Source organism: Tachypleus tridentatus, chromosome 7 (assembly GCF_004210375.1).
Source record: "Tachypleus tridentatus isolate NWPU-2018 chromosome 7, ASM421037v1, whole genome shotgun sequence".
In the NCBI taxonomy this organism is placed as follows: domain Eukaryota; kingdom Metazoa; phylum Arthropoda; class Merostomata; order Xiphosura; family Limulidae; genus Tachypleus; species Tachypleus tridentatus.
In genome coordinates this window covers 139538779-139562571 of record NC_134831.1, presented here as the reverse complement: position 1 = coordinate 139562571, position 23793 = coordinate 139538779, and the positions used below count along the sequence as shown (strand labels likewise).

General features: G+C 32.6%; 3 protein-coding genes across 3 annotated transcripts in view; 2 read left to right on the top strand and 1 right to left on the bottom strand.

Moving 5' to 3' along the window:
- The window catches only part of LOC143256730 (uncharacterized), a 156671-nt gene that overhangs the window by 111822 nt on the left and 21056 nt on the right, over window positions 1-23793 (top strand). The window lies entirely within an intron of this gene.
- Window positions 12928-14203, top strand: LOC143258140 (uncharacterized). The gene is made up of 2 exons (XM_076517157.1): window positions 12928-12989; window positions 13367-14203. The coding sequence occupies exons 1-2, from the start codon at window positions 12978-12980 to the stop codon at window positions 13778-13780; spliced, it is 426 nt and encodes a 141-aa protein (XP_076373272.1). The 5' UTR covers window positions 12928-12977; the 3' UTR covers window positions 13781-14203.
- Window positions 16177-22460, bottom strand: LOC143257822 (uncharacterized). The gene is made up of 2 exons (XM_076516850.1): window positions 22439-22460; window positions 16177-16587 (listed from the first exon to the last, which is right to left on the bottom strand). The coding sequence occupies exons 1-2, from the start codon at window positions 22448-22450 to the stop codon at window positions 16177-16179; spliced, it is 423 nt and encodes a 140-aa protein (XP_076372965.1). The 5' UTR covers window positions 22451-22460.

The window sequence follows — 23793 nt, the reverse complement described above, 5'->3', positions numbered from 1 at the left end:
AAACAATTTTGTTTTCCTTTGGCCTAACGGTAAGTCTAGGCACATACAGCTATGGAAACGGGTTTCAGTACTCTCGATAAAAAGATCGCAATATTGTCCATTGCGCAGCTCTGTGTTAAACTAAAAGAAATGAAGGAAAAGAGAATTTACACTGTAATTACTAATTCTTATTGAATTAAAAGAGTAAATAGAACGTAGCTTCTTAAAGTCAAACTGAAAACATATTTAGTGAAAAATGTTTTTGCCCTTTAGTATAACTTGCTTAGACACCTCAGTTTAAACATTTTATGAGAAAAATGTTCCAGGTTCCTTGTTTCCTTTGGAACTAGCTTCTATATCGCTATTCCTTCTCATTCTGATGGCCATATTTAAGAACTATTGTCAACATCCCAATTGTTGTTGTACGAGAAACGGCACAAAAGTTACAAACAAATCCGTTGAAACTACTAAGAATTTTAAAGTCGAACGTGATTGCTGTTATTCTAGTTTGTTTAACAATCCATCTCAAGAGAAGTTTATTTTATTTAAGGTGTGATTCGAATCTTATGAACTATATACTTATGAATCTTAATTTAAATCTTATTTATTATTTCAACGATACCGAGAGGAATAACCAGAACTACAATCAAAGCTTATAGAACATAACAACGGTTCAGTAGTTGTTCTAGTTTATGCAAGTAGGTCTCTCTAATCAGTAATTGATATTATTTTTTCGGTCGATTTGTATATGCATTGCAATGAAGTCCACTCCATAGTGTAAATGTGGTTCACTCCGTTGGAACTTACCAGAGAGTTCATGGTTACTACTGGTGTCTCAAGTTCTCAGAAAGAAATGTGTTGTTCTCTTATTTCCACATACTTTTGTACTCTCATTTTGGTTTATAAGAATGCATATGTTTAATTTTCCATCCATAATTCACACCTTCCTTTGAAGGTGGTCAACTTTTTCCTTCGTTTCCCTTAACTATACATACTACATGTACACGCATTTTTCGCTCGTATTTCCACCTTTAGAAATCGCTGATATTTTATTGCGTCAGACTAATTTACGTTAAATAAAACATCAGGGTCAACACGCTCTATTCGTAAGTTAGCTTGTAGTTCTTTTGGCTTGAGCTGTATTGAAATTGAAATTCAACCCAGAAATTCAGAAACAGCTTTTAATTTTACTTAAGTTTTTATATATGTAACCACTGGATGGTAAGATTGTTTTATAGCATTTTGTTCTTCAAAACTGATTTAATGTTTGAGTTACTACACTTTCGTCATAAATTGTTAGACTTATTTTAATATTTTCTTCGATGATAAATATCCACGAAGAGTTTACTGGTTCTGTTTTTTGTAGTTAGCTGTATCTTTACTGCGGACCTGTATTATGTAAAATATTTATTTGCTGTCTTTTCGTTTCCTAATGGTTTTTATACTTCTCTAATAAAGTGATAGTGCTGTAAAAAAAATACACAAAGAAAAGAAGACTCTGATGCAGGTATATTTTAATCTATTTTGTGAATGAAACATTTAAATAGTCAATTACGTGACTATAATTAACCAATACCTTTCACCACTATTAACTAGATTACTCAGTCTTAACAAAACTTTATATAAAGAAATCATAATCAGATTTTTTATAATTTTTATTTTGCTTCCTTCGTTAGTCCCTCGCTGGGATATCAGTAAATCTTTGAATTCACAACGCTAAAATCAGGAGTTCGTTTCCCTTATGTGAACACACCAGATAGCCGGATGTGGCTTTTCTATAACAAAACACACACAGTAACACCATTCTTCATTAATAAGTGAAGGTAAACACAATATAACTAAAAACTGATAATTTGATAGGAGGATTAGGAATCGTTAAAAAGGACAGAAACAAGTCCAATCAAAATACAAATGTTATATTTTCAAGTATACAACTAGGGTTTCTAAAAGAGTTAAACCTAGAATCGAATAAGTTTCTTCATTATTTTCTCTAGAATACAAAACCATATTCGACTCCATGTTCACATTATTTGTGCTACAAACATGAACATGAATTAAGATCAGTTTTGTATATTTTTCATCTCTCTACTGCTCCATTTAATTTTTTTCACTCAATCATTATTTACTGAGCCAGGTGGTTTTGAGATTTCATGTGAAAACTATTTGTGAGGTGTAAATATTAATATTTATGGTGTTTTGAGTTTTGATTCATTAAACTAATTCTATACTTACATGATTTACAGAATAGATGGTTGTGACGTAAACCACCCCATACATATACCCTTCACCGCTGTTAGAAGCCCGCTTTGTCTTTTTGACCTTCCTTTTTCCGAGAAACTTCCTGAAACCGGTATGAATCAGATACAAGTGTTTAATCAAATGACTTAGGTCTTGATTGGGCTTCGTATTTAATTTTAATATTGTAATATAAATTTTTGTATTCTTCTAAATATTTGGACGAATTAATAGCATGTTTTTGAGCTTCCCGTGAATTTGTGCGATCGTTCATTGTAACAGCTATTTGTTTTAAAAATAATTTCGTATTACAACAAGATGTGTTATTAAACCATTTTGACTATATCTTTTAGTGTTTATCCAGGTCTTTACAAATCTAGTCATATGCGTTGTATAGGGGTATTTTCAGCCTTGAAACTTTTACATTTCTTTTGAGCGTCTTCAAAGATCAAATTTCACATATTTTAAATAAGCTCCAAAGAAAAATATCTTGTAAAATGACTTAGTTTTGTCAATTAGTTTGTTTATCATACACGCGCTCACCGTGGCTAATTTTGAACTGATATACTCATGAAAGACCAAGCTAATCATCAACGATAACTGCTAATAATTTGGCTAATTTAGTCGAGAATTGGAACTTGATCATCACTTTGTGCCCGGCATGGCCAGATGATTACGGCACTCGACTTGTAATCACAAGATCGCGGTTTCGAATCTCTGTCACACCAAACATGTTCGCACTTTCAGATGTGTGGGGCGTTATAAAGTTCGGTCAATTCCACTATTCGATGGTAAAAGAGAAGCCCAAGAGTTGGCGGTGGGTGGTGATGACTAGCTGCCTACCTTCTAGTCTTAAACTGCTAAATTAGGGACGGCAAGAGCAAATAGCCGACGTGTAGTTCGGAATTTTAGTACTGACTTAATATTTTGTGAAATTAACGTTGCTGATATCTTTTGTTTTAGTTATTGTATTCGCCTAAATTTATTTACTAGAATCTCTCGTTTCTGAAATGAAAAGTGCTGTTTATGATGAATTTATTTATTATATTCAGGCACTTCTGTCCGGATTTCAGTATAAGTCATATTATATCGAAAAATATAATATTTTTCTTTACCAACGACGGACATTAAAGAAAGTATATGTATGTGGTTTGGTGTTGTCCAAATGGAAAATAAAATCGATAATTCCACGTTCTGTTCTATTATTTAAACGTAAACAGTTACTAAGATAAACATTTCAAAAGTATATTCAATAGCGATTAAAAATTTTAGAGCGTTAAAGTAGCAGTTTATAAAACAGAAACACAAATCTATAACGTGTGAATTAAACGTTTTTAGGCCCTGCATGGCCAGGTGATTAAGGCACTCGACTCGAAATTTGAAAGTCGTGGGCTCAAATCCCCGTCACATCAAATATGTTCGCATTCCATGATATAAAGCGATACATTAGATAGAAGTTAATATGTCCAACTGCTCAACGATTGGGATGCTCTTTAACAACGAAATATGAGATTAATCGTCACATTTGAGCACACCAGTGATATGTTCGGTGACAGGATTCGAACCACCAACTATGAACAAGAATATTTAATCTTTGTGAGCAGTAAGTAGCTGAGTAGGAATGTTCAAGGCTCCTCTTTGGTAAGTATCATGTACATTCACTTGAAGTGTTCAAGGACCGTCTTTAATTATTGTCATATGTTTTTCTCTTGGAGTGTTCAAAGGACATCTTTAGTTGTTGTTATATATTTCACTTGAAGTGCTCAAGGCTTGAATTTAATGACTGTCATATTTGTTCACTTGAAGTGTTTAAATGCCATCTTCGGTGATTGTTATATTTGTTCCCTGAGAGTGTTCAACGGCCATCTTTAACGACTGTCATATTTGTTTGATTAGAGTGTTAAAGGGACTTATTTAGTGACTGTTATATTTGTTACATGACCTGGCTAAACGTGACACAAGTCGAAATCTACAGTTTTGTCCTACCAGACCAAGTATGACGTACATATTTTTTCTTAAACCTTTATTATAATACTAAATTACAAAAGGTATGTCTTATTATTATCCGCCATTTGCAATGTAACAGTTTTTAGAACATGTTTCTTCTTTGAACATATATTTAAAAAGAAAAATATTCACATTCATATGAGAACTAACCTTTCGTTTGTTGGTATTTAGTAGAACAGAAACTTCACTTATGTTTCGTTGTTTTTCAAAATTACAATGTATCATCTCGCTTTTTCTGTGTGACAGTTTCAATTAGTTTATGTTTTCATTTTTTTACTACACGAATTTTATAACGCCTCGTATTATACTGAGTTATAATAAACCGTTCCATTTTGATATTGGAATATTTCTGTCTCTTTGATCTGTGTGAATTGTACTCACAGCATGCTTTTTAAAAGAAAAAAAGTCAATAAAACCGATATTACTGTAATGTATTGTTTTTATCTTTTTTCTGAATGAAGTTTACTCTTACTTAAATTACTGAGGTTTGTAAAATCTTGACAGTTACACTAACTACGTTTCATGTTTTCTTCGTAGAAAGTGTTGATAACCTAATTAACTATGTTTTATGGTAGAATGTGTTTTCTGTATAACTTTTGTTAGTACATTAGTTATGTTAGATTATAAGTGTAAATGAAAAAATCCAATTTTTCTAAAATAACAGAAGTAAATTTCCCTGTGAAACTATTAAAAAGAAAAGGTCCTATAGCGCAGAAATCCCAATGTAGAGCCTTGTTCTTAACAACAAGAAAAAATATATATAGATTAAAAGTGGTCTAATTTAAGTTATAAAATGTGTATTTTTTCATATGGCTCTAATTTCAGATCCTACATGGTTCTGGTACGTAACTCATAAACCGATACGACAGTTTAATTACGACAGCATGAGCAAATAATGAACATGACAGGTCACATAATCCAAAAAATCAGCAGGTTTTTGTCGTCAGAATGTGTTTTTGTGCTTCTAATAAATTATCATCGAGGTCTAGAAAAGGTTAAATATCCGCTCTATATTAATCTTTCTCTCATTCTCTCTTTTTTGTTTCCTTCTTTCAGTCCTTCGAAATGTACTAAGAATTCTGCATTATATTCTCTTACATGGCTTGAAAATAAAAACCTTGTAGCAAGCACTATACATGATAGCGTGATCTGTTATATTTTATTTACCGATCACCATTTCACATGCCTTAAGACTGCACGATCAATATATATGTATTCAAAAGAATGTGATCTCGGTTCTTGAGTATATTGCATCAAAGATTCACTAAACTGTAGTATTTACTTTCCGTACAGAGATGTCTGAGATTCACGAGTTCATATTATGTTTCACAGTTCGTTTCCAATACAATACTTCGTGTACTAACGTGTTTTTTCTTTACACTGCTTTACGTTTTTTTTTATAGTTATTGAAACCAGTATTTACTTGAAAAGGCACTAAAATGTCTGGTACAGTTTTTCAGTATTTTTTTGATACAGTAAAACTGAGGTCTTGGAGAACCATTGGAACTGTATGTATGGCTAAAACAGAAGACATTTATTTATAATGTAACGTTTTAAGGTATCTGGTGAGTTTATATCTTGCCAGTACCACAGACTACTGAACAATGTGGTTGAAACTTGGACACATGACGTCTAAATTATTGGATGTTTTGTGTTAGAACAGTGAACCTATGTCATGTATTTGAATTTTTCTTTTTTCGATATCTGGAGTACTGAACAATTCGATTCAGAAAAATAAACGAATATTACACGTTTATAATACCTTCATCAACTGTTCTTTGGACGATATGTGGTGTCTGTAATAATTTTTGTTCCAACAATAAACCAGTATTACACGTCTTTAATATCAATCTGAGCTGTTCCTTCGATATGTGGTGTCTTTAATAATTTGTGTTCCAAAAATAAAAAAAGTATTACACGTGTATAATAGATAACAGGTAGAATTCCTTGAAATTGGTGTAACTCAATGACAGTTGATGAACTGAAAAGAATGTTGATCTACATTTCTAGTTTGTTTTGTACTTGTAATTATAATTATAATACTTTTTAACAATTAATGAAGGCTTTCATAATCACATCTGAGCTTATTATACGAAATCATTGCGTGTTAATCATACATGTAACAGTTTTTGCCCTTTTTAATAGTCACTTATTTAGGTTTGAATGGTAGAAGTTCAATAGTTTTCCACATACGATATTCTTAATTTGATTGGAACAACCAATATCCTAGCCATGGGTTTAAGGTGAAAGCTACCAATTTCCGTCATAACCTTATGTCATTTTCAACTTCTAACTTGAAGGAAGGCAACTTGAAAGTCGCACTTACTGCTTGTGTTGGTATTTTAACCAATTAACGTTATTGACAAACACATTTATAAACGACCCTCCAGTTTCAAGGGAGTTGCGTATTAGCAGCATGTTGCTTGCTCTAGCCTTGGACCTTAGAGAACACAGTTCATCACACCAGAATTCGGCCGTGTAGACATAGAGTTTTGAATATTGAACACTTAGAGCAGTTTCAACACGTTTGAAACTTTCTTGAAATACAGTGTTTTATTTGATGAGTTCAATCATTATTGTCATTCGCAAAAGCCTTCAAGTGCCATAACGGTATGTCTTCGGAATTACAACGCTACAAACTGGGTTTCATGATAAGTAGAGTACAGATTGCTCATTGTGTAGCATGGTGCTTAACTTCATACAAACAAGTGAACAAAAATAATAGCGAAAATGAATTCAACAAAACGTCATACTACATAAACCACAAAGCGATGACAACGCATGCACCATAGTTTCCGCGTTGTCGTAATGTAAGGTGACATTGCATCTTTTTTTCTTTAATATACTGCTAGAATTCAAAATTCAACTTAACCAAACGACTAACTCAATATTCGTGTTTAATTACCTTCTATTGATCACTTACACCAGCTGTATATTTTGTATTCTCCCAGCTTTCTTACAATTCGCCACAATCTCGCGAAGGTTTTAGGTCATAACCTGTTTTAATAGATCCCTAATTTACTATTGACCTAGATTATTAGTTAATCTCGAAAACCCTGTTTCGCTACTACAGCCTACATGTAATGCCTGAAGAGTTTTCACCTAATCTTAAATTCAACCTACTGCAACCTTGAAAGCATTACAACCTCTTATAAAAATCATATTCCTTTATATATATATACACTATTACCATAAGCCTTAAACCTGTTTTAATTCCATGTTGTTAACGACTTTATACGGCAGACTAAGATATAACATCATAAAGTATTTGAAACAATGCTTATTATGCATTAAGTAGTTTCTGCAAATAAAAAAAAAGTGTAATCGAAGTTCCACATATTTACTTTTCTTGTTTTGTTTTTAAGTTTTCCTTCTTCTTGCAATAACTGATTTTACGCTTTATTTTCACCAGTGTTTTTTAACTATTTCAAACTGAAATTGTTTCTTATTTATCTGAAAACTGTCAACAATGAAACAAAAAAGTCAAACAATAGTTTTGATTGGAACCGATTTGATCCAGTTAAGAATTGCCATAAGAGTATATTTTCTCAGGTTTTATGAATCAATTCTTTCAAATTCTAGAAATAAACCAGCTTTAGTTACTTATCACAAATTGAAAGAAAATACTTGGCATTCTGAAACGTATTTAACAGAAGAGCTAAATGGCTAGTTGACAGACCTCTGACGTTTTGTTTCTTTTTGGATTTTGCGCAAAGCTACACGAGTGCTACCTGCGCTAGAAGTCTCTAATTTAGCAGTGTAAGACTACAGATAAGAAAGCTTGTTATTACCTCTCACCACCAACTCTTAGGTTACTCTTACGGCTGACAGGGCGAACATGTTTTGGTGTGACGGAGATTGGAACTCGTGACCCTCACATTACGATTCGAGATCCCTAACCACTTGTTTATGCCGTAACGTTTTAAAATTGCCATTTCTTTGTTGAAACTACCGATCTGCAACCTTTCACCACAATCATTATGTCATATCCGGCCCATTAAAAAGAATATAGCAACTGCTTTAAATAATGTACTTATGTAAAATAAGAAAAAATGGCATAACAAACTCTTTTATATAAATTATTTAGTATTAAACCTTCCCCAAACGTGAGTTTTCTTTTGAGGAGTAAATATCTTTTCGCGAAATGGGGATGATTTCTTTCATGTGTGGATATAGCTGGGAAAGATTGATTATAATATATATTTTTAAAATAAATCCTGCCACATTTATATAACAATTTACTTCAATTTTTTAACGTTATAGAAACCATGTATTAGCTGTTGAATGAACACCCTCAACCGCTTGTGGCTCAGCAGTAAGTCAAAAGGTTCATAGCTCTAAAAACGTGATTTTATTGCTTCTGGTAGGCACATTATAGATGAACAATTACGTAGTTTTGCACTCAATAACAAACAAACAATCTCTTAACGTGCTTAGAGAATACTGTATTAGGTTTGTACTAACATACTTACCGTAACTAAGAGAAAGGCTATTAGTGACAGAAATGACGCGAGTGCAAATTGGCCTAAAAATTGTGTTAATTTTGAATCTCTAACACATAATAAAGATTAAGCGCTTAATAATCGAAGAACTTTTGTTTTCACTTTAAGAAGTATGTGTTAAGTATATGTTATGTTGTTACAGATTATTATCTGAATGTGTAAGGTAATGAAAGGATAACAACAAAATAATATTGTAAACTAATTCTTCGGGATATGTTGTGTCAAATGATAAAACACCGAATACAATGAAAAGTATTGAAAAAGATGTGTTTCTAATTATTAATATCATTCTTCTAAATAAGTTAATATTAGGTATAATAAATATGAATTTCTCTGACTTAAGATTGTTACAGAAAATAACTCCAGTGAAAAAATAATATATTGTTTAAACGCTTAACAATTATCGTGACCTCTGATGAGAACAATGAAAAATGACATTCATGGAGCATCGTTTTATAGGTCTGTTATTGCTGATGAGTTCATATGGTTAGAAAGAGAGCTTTTTAAAAATGATTTATTAATGCTGTTTTGTTTTAATTTATTTAATAGGAAGGTCAAAACATATATTATCTTCAAGAGTTCAAATATCATGAGAGCACTTGCCTTTAAAACAATAAATTTGGAGCTTTCTGGATTTGACATTAACGCTAAAAGCAAGACACCCTAAAAGTAAAAATTTTATTGAATAATTTTATTAATATTAATAAAAGTTTTAAAATTATATGTGTCTGAAATTAGATAATGATGTTATTTTTCAATATATTGAGTATTTGGTATTTTTCAACCTTGTGTGACACGCAACTTTAAGGATCAGGTCAACGAGTAGGCATGGCCAGGTGGTTAATGCACACGACTCGTAATTCGATGGTCGCGGGTTCAAATCCCCGTCACAACACCCGTGGGGGGTGTTATAATATAACGGTCAATGAGTAGCCCAAGAATTGGCGGTGGGTGGTGATGACTAGCTGCCTTCCCTCTAGTCTTACACTGTTAAATTAGGAACGGTTAGCGTAGATACCCCTAGAGTGGCGTTGCGCGAAATTCGATAGCAATAAGTAGGATGAGGTAATTGCAGGTGATAAAATTACTAGTGATACCTTCGTCATGTGATTATGTACTTTCATCATGGATGCAAGATAAAACAAAAGAGAATCACGGATTATAAGTTTTAACTGTTTGTTAACCCTATATTTTGAATAAGTAGAATAACGGGTATTATCATGATCGCTTTAACAGTGCCTTCACTACCCGTATATAAAGTATGAAGAGCATTAAGAGCTTTTATTCATTTAGGTTGAGAACCTTCCTTCCTTAATCAACATAAGAGGGTAGTATTGAACACGTCTTTACTCAGAAATTAACTCTTTAGTGACATAAAAATAAAAATGGTATACAACTACAACTATGAATTAAGAGTTTGTCAAGGAAAGATATTGGCTTGTTATTTCTATTATAACGAGCTTTCTATGAATATTAAGCCAAACTACACATGTGAATTATAACTAGGCTCTAAGGAAGAGAAAGGTAATTAATAGCAAACACATCATTAAGTTAGAAAACCTCTAAGTTTAATTGGAATGGACGATTAAAAAAAATTGAGCAGCATAAAAAAAGCGTAATAAAAAAGAAAGTTAACTTATTTGGGCAAATAATGGAAGATACCCAAACATGTTGTAAAGAAGTTGCTATCTAATTCATTAGGAACGGAACCTGTGTCAGTTCTCTGAAGCCCTCTTTTGCACAGTGGTGTGTCTGCAATTTCCAAACGCTAGAAACCGGGTTTCGACACCTATGGTATGGTCTTAAACTTTTGACCAACTAGTATTTGGACTAATTTCATAGTTTTCAGACCTACCCTATTAAATGCTAAAAAAGTTCTTTTTTTATGTCTTCTTATAGCAAAATCACCGAGGGGAATCGAACCCCTGAATTTAGTGTTGTAAATCCGGAGACATATCGCTCTATTTGCGTCGGACTGGGTTTTTGAAGCTCTATTAAAATTAATGGGTGAGTCGAACAACACAAAATACAACTGTTTTCTTTATGTTCATTATCGTTAACAGACAGCATTGTATATACCTTTATTTTATTTTCCTCTTCGTTCCTAATGTTTTGCTTTCTTTCAGTTTTTTCTGGGAACGTTTCTGGTTTTAAATTTATTACCTCTCTCTTTATAAATGGCTTTTTGACATTATGAAATTTTATCCTGTTTACTTTTCATTTAATGAATAAAATTCGGAAAACAAATCACAATAACCATATCGACGTTTATCTTATTTGGTTGTGAGGTCGTCTTTACGAGCCATTTCCTTCCATTTCTTATCCGTGACTGGCATGGCTAAGAGGTACGGGCGGTTGAGTCGTCAGCTGAGAATGGCAGGTTCTTTTCCCCGCCACACCAAACATACTCGCCGGTTTTACTCGTGGACGTGTTATAAAGTTACAGTTAATCACACTATTTGTTGATAAAATAGCACCCAAAGGGTTGGCAATAGGTGGTAACGACTAGTTGCCTTTTATCTATTCACACAGTGGTAAATTAGCTTAAGTATTCGTCTTGTAGCTTTGCGCGAAACTCAAAAACAAACAAATATACCAAGTATGCTCGCTCATTTCAGACGTGGAGGTGTTATAATGGTCCAGTGAATTCTACTATTCTTTGGTAAAATAACATTAACAAAAATAGCGGGAGGTGTTCAGGAATACTTGCCTTTCCTCTATTCTTTCTCTGCGAAATTGGGGGCGGTTAACGAAGATAGCTTTTGTGTAGCTTTGCGTGGAATTCAAAATGAACCATTTGTTACGATCAGTTATGACATTTTCATCTTCATTAATGCAATTTTCCGAGTATTTTCTAATCTACATCACAATCTAATGTATTTTCTACATTTTAAATTCTATTCTATGTGAAGTTTACACATTTTATCTCCCACTGAGTAATCTTTACACCCAAACATTATGGCTAATGTTACCAATGTTTTGTACAATATTCCTTTCAATATTGTTTACCTGTGACTTTAGATACGAACAACATTTCATGCATCTTTTTGCTATCTTTGCTTTTACAGCTTTCTGAATTCTTCTATAACATTGTAATAATATTTATTCATACATTTTTAACCACACGCTATAGTTTATCCAACAATGTTAACGGTTCTGCTGTTTTGAATTTCATGGCAAGAACTACATTCTATGTCTTTAGAGTAAATACTAGAATATGTTTAGAACACTGGAAATATTAATACTATTTTTTTGCTTAAGAGAGAGTCAGCACAGTCAACAAATGTTTATGATTAAAAAATATATTCTATTGTGAAGATTTTTGAAGCAATAACTTCACAGCCTGAGTGCATTACATCATAAGACTTTGCAGTGAGAATGTTCAACCGACAACTAACGACATCATTTGGACATTTTAGTAAGAACTGAGACTTGAAAATAACTTGATTGGATAAGAAAGAAAAAAAGATGGATGCAAGGATTTATTCACATCTATTGCTAACCTCTTAAGTATTATTTAACTCAAAAATACTTCAGTGAATCATGTCAAATATTTGACGACTGGCATGGCCAGATGGTTAAAACACTCGATAATATGAGCTAAATATTCCTTTCGTTATAATAACCTTAGAAACCTATGTATACTGCTTTTACATAAGGAAAAGAAATTTTAATGAAACAAATTTTATTGTTTAATTAGTTTTGAGTGAGTAATATTTAAGATGGTATGGATGGTATGGAAGGATCTACCTTACCTATAGTTTAACACTTCAAAGAATATTCCTCGAGTGTTATTCTAGGATATTCAATAAACAAAATTCTCCAAACCATTCAATTAACTCTGTATGCTCATATTATGCATTTTATCGGTATTTGAAGAAAATTAATACATTCAATAAAAGTTCAGTGAAAGATACTCAAAAACGGACATGATAAAACAACGTTGCTAAAATCGTTATTTTTTCCTAAAACAGACGGAGGTGCACTTACTATTAAGCTAATCCACGTTGATATTAATAAGAAAGTTATTGAAAATTAACAGAAAAATACAACTGGTACTCAATAACCTGAATAAAACAAGAGAGAAAAAAGTCGATAACCTTCAACGATGGGCGTGAACTGTGAAAACGATTTAAGGAACATACTGACATCTAACAAAACAAGTTTAACAAGAGCTCGAAGACACTATAAAAGGACCGAGGAGCAAGCGAACAGTACAGTTTTCTTCCAGATCTGAAAACAGCAGCACAAACCATGAAATTTCTTGTAAGTGATCATTTAATATTACATCAAGATTAAGCTATTTAAATGAAATCTATGGAGATTTATAAGCGAAAATTTCAACTTGCCAATATCTCTTGTTATTGAAGATATTCTGTGTTGTTTCAAATTTTGCTTTTCAGTTGAAATAAAGATGACAATAAATAGTATATACATATGTATTTTATTATTTACTAACATAAGAGAAAAGTAAATTGTTTGGAAACAGTAATTATGTATAACTTCAACTTTCCTATTTCAACTAAAGTATTAGTCAAACTAAACAGTAACATTTAGTTTTTATTATTTATCAGAATAAGAGGAATGTCAGTATAACCTTTATAAAATATTTATTATCTTAATATCTATTATTTTACGTCTAGATCGTTTTTCTCGGTCTTCTGGCCTACACCCATGCTGGTCTGCTAGGCGCTGGTCTTGTTGGTCCAGCTGGTGTTGCACCTGTTGCTGTCGCTCCCGCTGCTGTTGCTCGTGTTGCCGTAGCTCCCGCTGCCGTAGCACCTGTCGCTGCCTTTGACGCAACTGGCGCTGTTGCCGCTGCTCAAGGTTTGGCTGCACGTGGCATTCCCGTTGGACGAGCTGCTGCCTCCGTCACACGTATCAACCACGGTGGTGTAGGCTTGGGTCTTGGAGTTGGTGCCCACGGACTAGGTCTGGGAGGCCTCGGATTTGGCTATGGTCTGGGAGGACTGGGATATGGATATGGTCTTGGAGGATTGGGATATGGATATGGTCTTGGAGGACTGGGATATATGGATATGGTCTGGGAGGTCTAGGATATGGCTATGGTTTCGGCTTAGGAAAATCTTTATTACATTAAAGCCTCTGCTTTGACATGAGGTAAAATTTTTTAATGAAACAAAAATGTACCTACTTCATAATGTTCGCTTTTCTCGGCAACGAATTTTATTATCTTATCAGTTTTGAGTGAGTAATATTTAAGAAGTAAAGTGTACATTATTCAAGTAAGTCATAAAGTACTTTTGATAATCACTAGTGAAACGTTAAGTGTAATAAAATAGTCTTTGTACCTTTGCACTTAAACTCTACAAAAAATTGATCAATAATCATAAAAATCCATATTTTGTTACTAAAATATGTCTTTTATTTTAAATTTCAACATTTTATATCTGCTGTCTTCTACTGAATTTTCGGTGCTGATCCTCTGATATTTGGGGGTGTAAATTAATTAGTGAATCTATTTCAATAAACATTTGCAACTTCATATTGCTTTCCTTATATTTCTTTTGTCCACGACACTATAGCAACAATATAAAGAAAATGATAAAACATGAATTATTGTTTTATGTTATTGTTAGTAGAAGATAATTTTTTTTCAACACACTATACCATGTCACAGCTGTTTTAAAAACTACCTTCATGTCGCATTATAGTGTATAGAGTGATTCCTGTAACACTTGTGGCAAATGGTGAACAGCGAGTACGAAGTACGAATATCGCGCAAAACCTGATAGAATAATGTCTCGAAAATTATCTTCACATATTCACTTATTAATGTAATTCAAGTATAATTATTGTGTCGGATGGACACAACATTCATAGATAAATTATATCTGTGACTTTCGATCACAAATAACAAAATTTACATTCTTAAATTAATTACTGCACCAATTATGCTTCACACCAATAAGCATGAGTCATAAAAAAGAATTTAAAATAGGTATTATTGGTGTATATAAATCTCATGAAAGAGGAGGAACACTACATGTAACTCTTGGTACGCACAACATTAAATAACGGTGAAGCATTCGTTGGCAGGGTTATTTGAAACAGTATATTTGTACGGAATTTATAAAATACTAAATACAGTTTTGGAATTATTACATTAATATTTTTAAATTAGCCTTTTAAGTAGATGCTTATTTCGTAGAAAGACAGTGATATCATAAGTTAATCCAGAATATAATTTGTAAAAATTTTGATTTCATAGAATTGAAGTTTTACTACAATGTGTATAACTAATTGTACATGTAATTATAGTAATAATATAAAATAAAAATTTTTAAATTTAGACATCTTCTAACAAGAAGCACCACAACTCATTAATAAATTACACGGTTGGTCTCCTGTACTTCGATATTAAAAAAGTCAAGTTTCAACAATTATGTGGGTGTAATGAAATCAAAACCAACATTCATCCAGCCTGAGATTTTAAACCACTTACAGAATATTCAAGTGTTTTAATGAATACTGAAAATGAATTACGTACTCGTTACTAAACTTAAACACGTAATCGATCACTTAGAAGTTAAGTAAACTCATAACGTCAAAACAAGTGTAATAACCCACAATAACATATCATTCCATATTGAGTAAACCATACCACCTAAGGCCAAATAGAGAATAAACCACATTTACAGTATGGAGTGGACTTCATTGCAATGCATATACAAATCGACCGACAAAAATAATATCAATTACTGATTAGAGAAACCTACTTGCATAAACTAGAACAACTACTAAACCTTTGTTATGTTCTATAAGCTTTACTTGTAGATCTGGTTATTGCTCTCGGTATCGTTGAAATAATAAATAAGATTTAAATTAAGATTCATAACATTCGAATCACACCTTAAATAAAAATAAACTCTTCTCTTGAGATGGATTGTTAAACAAACTACAATAATAGCAATCCCGTTCGACTACAAAATTCTCAGTTGTTTCAACGGATTTGTTTATAACTTTTGTGTCGCTATTCGTAGATAATTATAGTTAAAACAGAAATAGCGGCGTTAACGATAGTTCTTAAGTATGGTGATCAGAATGAAAACGAATATCTACTTCCAAAGGTAAGAAGGGATCTCGAACATTTTTCTTATAAGATGTTATTAACTGAGGTGTATAAGCAAGTTATACTAAAGAGGAAAAACATTTTTCACTAAAAATGTTTTCAGTTTACCTTCAAGAAGCTACGTTCTATTTACTATTTTAATTAAATAAGAATTACAACTTACAGTATAAATTCTTTTTTCTTCATTTCTTGCAGTTAAGCACGAAACTGAGCAATGAACTATACTGCGCTCTGCTTAACAAGGGTACTGAAACGAGTTTCTATCATTGTTCATTGCCTAGACATACCGTTATGCCAATGGAGGACAAAATTGTTTCCAACATTTCGCAGAATAACATATATTTCATCGTATAGGTTTTCCTAAGCCGAGACCATATAGCCATATCCTCTTCTTCCGAGACCATATCCCAGTCCTCCAAGAACATATCCATATCCTCTTCTTCCGAGACCATATCCCAGTCCTCCCAGACCATAGCCAAATCCGAGGCCTCCCAGACTTAGTCCGTGGGCACCAACTATAAGACCCAAACCTAAACCACCGTGGTGGATACGGGTGACGGAGGCAGCAGCTCGTCCAACGGAAATGCCACGTGCATCCAAACCTTGAGCAGCGGCAACAGCTCCAGTTGCATGAAAGGCAGCGGCAGGTGCTACGGCAACACGAGCAACAGCAGCGGGAGCGACAGCAACAGGAGCAACACCACCTGGACGAACAAGACCAGCGCCTAGCAGACCAGCATTGGTGTAGGCCAGAAGACCGAGAAAAACGATCTAGACGTAAAATAATAGATATTAAGATAATAAATATTTTATCAAGGTTATACTGACATTTCTCTTATTCTGATAAATAATAAAAACTAAATGTTACTGTTTAGTTTGACTAATACTTTAGTTGAAATAGGAAACTTGAAGTTATATATAATTACTGTTTCCAAACAATTTACTTTCCTCTTATGTTAGTAAATAATAAGATACATATGTATATACTATTTATTGTCATCTTTATTTCAACTGAAAAGCAAAATTTGAAACAACAGAGAAAATTTTGAATAACAAGAGATATTGGTAAGTTGAAAATTTCGCTTATAAATCTCCGTAGATTTCATCTAATTAGCTTAATCCTAAAGTAATATTAAATGATCACTTACAAGAAATTTCATGGTTTGTGCTACTGTTTTCAGATCTGGAAGAAAACTGTACTCTTCACTTGCTTCTCGGTCCTTTTATAGTGTCTTCGAGCTCTTGTTAAACTTGTTCTGTTAAATATCAGTATGTTCTTTAAATCGTTTTCATAGTTCACGCCCATCGTTGAAGAATATCGACTTTTTTCTCTCTTGTTTTATTCAGGTTATTGAGTACCAGTTGTATTTTTGTGTTAATTTTCAATAACTTTCTTATTAATATCAAAGTGGATTAGCTTAATAGTAAGTGCACCTTAGTTTGCTTCACGAAAAAATAACGATTTTAGCAATGTTGTTTTATCATGTCCGTTTCTAAGTATCTTTCACTGAACTTTTATTGAATGTTTTATTTTTCCTTCAAATACCGATACAATGCATAATATGAGCATACAGAGTTAATTGAATGGTTTGGAGAATTTTAGTTTATTGAATGTCGTAGAATAATACTCGAGGAATATTCTTTGAAGTGTTAAACTAGAGGGAAGGTAGATCCTTCCATACCATCCATTGCCATTCTTTGGGTTACTCTTTCCCAAATAACAATGGGACTGACTGTCATTTTATAATACTATAACATATGTGATGGACTTTGAATCTGTTCATTGCGAGGCAAGCGCTCTTATCACATGTTTAGGTTTCAAAGTAGACAAGAACTAACTCGTAAAGAAGATATAAACTTGTTATTTTAATTTCGTGCCTATCCTCTTTCTTTTTTTCTGTGAACGTTTCTGGTTTAACTTTACTACCTTTATTTTTATAAATTGCTATTTTACTTAATCAATTTTTATCCTTTTTACTTTTTATTTAATGAATACAATTGGGAAAACAAATCACCATAATCATGTCAACGTTTGTCTTATCTGATATCGAGGTCCTCTTTACGTTTGTCTTTGTTTTTAAACTTCGCACAAAGCTACTCGACAGCTATCTTTGCTAGCCGTTCCTAATTTAGCAGTGTAAGACTAGAGGGAAGGCAGCTAGTCATCACTACTCCCACCGCCAATTCTTGAGCTACTCTTTTGCCAACGAATAGTGGAATTAACCGTCACGTTATAACGCCCACACGGCTGGGAGGGCGAGTATGTTTGACACGACTCGGGCGCGAACCCACGTCCCTCAGATTACGAAGCGTACGCTTTAACGCGCTATGCCATGCCGGGCCACGTTTGTCTTATCTGATAGCGAGGTCATCTTTACGAGCCACTTGCTTCCCTTTCTCATTTGGGCCTGGTGTGGCCAAGTGGTGAGGGAGGTGAACTCGTCAGCTGAGGAAAGCAAGAAACATCATCACCATTTTAGTTGTGTCGGTAGGTGGTGACGACTAGTTGCCTTCCCACTATTCTTTCACTAATAAATTGGGGTCTCTTTTTAACTATATAAATTGAAATAAATGTTATTCTTCCAACTACGTGAAAACAACTACATTTTCATATTATTATTATAATATTGGAAATTAATGCATTAAACTTGAATTAAATATTCGACTAGTGCCATTACTTTTCTTTTGTCCTAGTAAACGTTGAACTTAATTCAAACACCTGTTTTAAAAGGACTTTATTCATGGCGAATAACGTGATTCTTTTGGATAATTCAGGGTGTTTACCCGAACTGAGCCCCATTAAAATGTTTGGGGTGGACTGCAAGGGATGTCTATAGAATAATAAAATGTTATCTTGTTTATTTTTTATTTAATGCATAAAATTCGGTAAACAAATCACCATAACCATGCAAACCTTTATCTTATTTGGTTGTGAGGTCGTCTTTTCGAGTCACTTGCTTCCATTTCTTATTCGTGCATGGCATGGATAAGAGGTACAAGCGGTTGGGTCGGCAGCTGAGAGTCGCAGGTTTCTTCTCCCGTCACATCTAACACACTCGCCCCATTTTGTCTTGTATGTGTTATAAATTTACAGTACATTCCACTCTTCACTGGTAAAACAGCAGTCAAGGGGTTGGCAATAGGTGGTAACGACTAGTTGCCTTTACTCTATTTTTACCCTGCTAAATTAGGGCGAGGTAGCACAAATACCCCTCGTGTAGCTTTGCACGAACTTCGAAAACAAATAAACATATCATTTATGCTCGTTCATTTTAATCATGGAGACGTTAAAATGTTCTTGTGAATCCTTCTATTCTTTGGTAAAATAACAGTCCCAGGGTTGGCGGTAAGTGATTAGGAATACTTTTCTTCCTTGTATTCGTTCTCTGCTAAATTGGGATTGGATAACGAAGGCACATCTTGTGTAGCTTTGCGTGACATCCAAAATATTCCATTTGTTATTATCAGCTATGACATTTTCCTCTTCAACAACGCAATTTTTCGTCTATTATCTGATGATGTCAAACCGTTTAGTATTTAGTCGTTTTTGTTATTTCCGCTTGAGTTTTATCAATCTCTCTGACTATGTTAACAATGTACGTTTCTTATTTTTTGCATTATGTGTCCACATTACCGAACATGGCGCTCTCTGATGTGTGTATCGATTCAATCTTTTACTATAACGGTACACTTTCACTACTACATTTTAAATTCTATTCTATGTGACGTTTGCACATTTTATGTTCCACTGAGTAAGCTTTACATCGAGACATTATGGCTAATGGTACCAATGTTTTGTACAATATTCCTTTCAATTTCACAGACATATTTTGTTTACATATAACTTTAGATACGAACGACATTTCATATATTTTTTTCTATCCCTGCTTTCACAACTTTCTAAATTCTTCTATAACACTGTAATAATATATATTGATACATTTTTTAATCACTCGCTACAGTTTATCAATGTTAGCAGTTCTACTGTTTTGTAGATCATGACAAAAACTACATTCTACGTCCTAAGAGCAAATATTAGAATATGTTTAGAACACACAAACCATTAATACTATTTTTTTTTTTTGCTTAAGCAAGAATCAGCACATTGAACAAATGTTCATGATTAAAAGATAGATCTATAGTGATTATTTTTGAAGTAACAACTTCACAGCCTGAGTGAATTACATGATGAGACTTTGGAATGAAAATATTCACCCGACAACTAACATCATATGGAAATTTTAGTAAGAATTGGGACTTGAAAATAACTTGATTGGATAAAAAAAAAAAAGATAGATGCAAGGATTTGTTGACATTTTTAACTAACCTTCTAAGCATTATTTAATTCGAGTATACTTTAGTGAATCATATCAAATATTTGAGGACTGGGAAGGCCAGATGGTTAAAACACTCGATAATATGTTCCTTTCGTTATAATAACCTTTGAAATTTATGAATAAAATTTGAATAAAATTTTTTTATAAATAAAAATAAAAATTTAATTAAAATAAATACAAAATAAAAACTCAAGAATACTTTAGTAAATCATGTCAAATATTTGGGGCCTGTTATAGCCAAATAGTTAAAAGACTGAATTCGTTATATGAAAGTCGTCCTTTCAGCTGTGGAACCGTTGCCATGTTATGGTCAATAGCATTATTCGTCAGTAAAACAGTAGGCCAAGTGTTGATGGTGGGTGATGATGACAGTAGTGTTACCTTCCATCTAGTTTTAAACTGCTAAATTAGGGACAACTACCGCAAATAGCCCTCGTGTAGCTTTGAGCGAAATTAAAAACAAATCAAATATTCATGATGTTATTTTTTCTTTTTGCTGATCTTTGTAAAGAACTTTCTGTTTATGTTTTCTAGTTCTAATTAGATGTATCTTATAATAAATACGTGCGTCTGTATATTTCTTTTTGTTATTAAATACAAAGCGACGCAATGGGCTATTTGTTTTGTCATATTAGTTTTGTCTAGTTTCTCACGATCGTATTATTTGTGGTTTAGCATTTAAATTTGTTGCTACGATGAACATTAATAATAATTTCGTTTTGGCTAGTTGTAACAGTGAAAAATCTTATAAATGAAAAAAAATTGTAAAGCGTACTCTTTTTTTACTATTGTTTACCGTGATTTATTTGCTGTAAAAGAAAAGTGTAAAAAAAGAAAAAATCGCAGTGTGCTCTTTTTATTATTGTTTATTGAGATTTACTAGTTGTAACAGAAAATTCCTAACATTGAAAGAATATCGTAATTCTCGTTCTTTTTTATTATTTTTGTTTATTTAGATTTATTAAGTAACCAGAGATAAGGTGAACGAATATGATAAATGAACAACAACAACTGAAAAATAACCTTGAATGTTCATTCGGTGATAGCCTTTTAGCAGAGAAGTCTACGTTTTCCTTTTAACTCATGGTCTACATGTAGTTTATGAGTCTCTCTAACTATAAATAATCAATTGAATGTTATTTCTTTGACTACGTGAAAACAACTAAATGCTCATATTGTTATAATAACTTTGGAAATTTATGCATAAAACTTGAATTAAGAATTCGCCATTACTTTTCTTTTTGTTCTAGTATATGTTGAATATAATTCAAACACCTGTTTTCTGTTTGAACTACTTGGTTTGTTTGTGTAATTAAACACGTTTCTTGTATCATTAAAATTGGTACAGCACCGTTTATTTCTTCGTATATATTTTGTAGAATCAGTATTTTGAGAGAAAGTGGCTGATCTTCACTGGAATGTTAAGCTTGGCCATTAGTAAGTATACCACGGGAACAATCATATATATGATATCAATTAAACAGCAAAAGTTTCCGCTCACGGCAATCGTGTCATTTATTTTGTTTATTTCAAGAGGGAAGTTACAATATGTGTGCACGTCCTTCGCCATGCACATCTACAGAATATTTGTTAAGAATTTCTTTAGACATTTGCTCTAACTGACCAATTTCTTTTTATAAGTCTAAGTATATTGTATAACTTTTACGTGTGATAAAGAACTCCTGAGAAACGGAGGCAGTGAAATAGAATCGTTCCATTGTGGTTTATATAAAAATATATACCGTTCATTCAAAATTTAAAACCAATTACTTAATATAATTGTGAAACGAAAGTTCACGACAATCCTAAAACGACTTTATTTTGTAACAGAATGAAATAGTTTGATACAAAAAGAGAGAGCGGCTCCATTGCAAACACGAATAAGTGTTATGTAAAATTGACAAAATACCCGAACTGGAGAACCAGAAATGTTTTTTTTATACGTTTTTTAACATTGATTAATATATAGAACAAGTTTTCGTGTCATTCGAAATACAAACAATATATTTCTTTTTCCCATTGCTTTAATTTGGTGCATGTTTTCTATTAATTAAACAGGTTTTTCTTCAGCACAAATAATCTGTAATAATTGGAAAGGGGATTTTGTGTAATAGAATATTAATATTTAGATTATAAATAATATGTAGGAAACGAGAACAATTTTGACCGAGAAATAAACAAGATCTAGTAAAAGCAGAGCGCAGAAATAATCTTTTGTTTTATATTGTTATAGAGTTCAAGCGATTTGAACGACATCTGGCTAAACGTAATAAATTTAAACTTACCAGAGTGTTCATGGTTACTGCGGGTATCTCTAGTTCTCGGAAAGAAATGTGTTGTTTTCTGATTTCCATATCCTTTTATACCATCTTATATAGGTTTAGAAAAATGCATATGATTAGTTCTCCATCCATAATTCATACCTTCCTTTGCAGGTGATCAACTTTTTCTTTCCTTTTCCTTAACTATACATATTGCATGTCCACGCATTTCTGGCTCGTATTTCCACCTTTAGAAATCGCTGATATTTTATTGCGTCAGTCTAATTTACGTTAAGTAAAATATCAGGGTCAACATGCTCTATTGGTACGTTAACTTGTAGTAACTTTAGAAATCGCTGATATTTCATTGCGTCAGCCTAATTTACGTTAAGTAAAATATCAGAGTCAACATGCTCTTTTCGTACGTTAACTTGTAGTAACTTTAGAAATCGCTGATATTTTATTGCGTCAGAGTAATTTACGTGAAGTAAAATATCAGGGTCAACATGCTCTATTCGAAAGTTAGCCTGTAGTACTTTTGGCTTGAGCTGTATTGAAATTGAAATTCAACCCAGAATTCTAAAAAAGAAAAAGAAAAAAACAGCTTTCAATTTTATTTTAGATTTTATACCTGTAACCACTGCATGGTAAGATTGTTTTATTGTATTTTGTTCTTCTAGACTGAGATAATGTTTAAGTAACAACACTTTCGTTATAAATTATTAGACTTATTTTAAAATTTTCTTCGATGATAAATATCCACGAATAGTTTACTGGCTCTGTTCTTTGTAGTTAGCTAAATCTTTACTGTAGACTTGTCTTATGTAAAATATTTATTTGCTGTCTTTCCGTTTCCTAATGGTGTTTCTACTTCTCTAATAAAGTGACAGTGCTGTAGAAAAAAAACCACAAAGAAAAGAATACTCTGATGGAGGTATATTTTAATCTATTTTGTGAATGAAACATTTAAATAGTCAATTACATGTCTATATTTCACCAATACCTTTCATCACCATTAACTAGATTACTCAGTCTCAGCAAAATTTTATATAAAGAAATCATAATCAGATTTTCTATAATTTTTATTTTGCTTCCTTCATTAGTTCCTCGCTGGGAGATCAGAAAATCTTTGAATTCACAACGCTAAAATCAAGAGTTCGTTTCCCTAATGTGGACACACCAGATAGCCGGATGTGGCTTTCTATAACAAGACACTCCAGTAGCACCATTCTTCATTAATAAGTGAAGGTAAAAACAATATAACTAAAAACTGATAATTTGATAGGAGAATTAGGAATCGTTAAGAAGTACAGAAACAAGTCCAATCAAAATATAAGTGTTATATTTTCAAGTCTACAACTAGGGTTTCTAAATAAGTT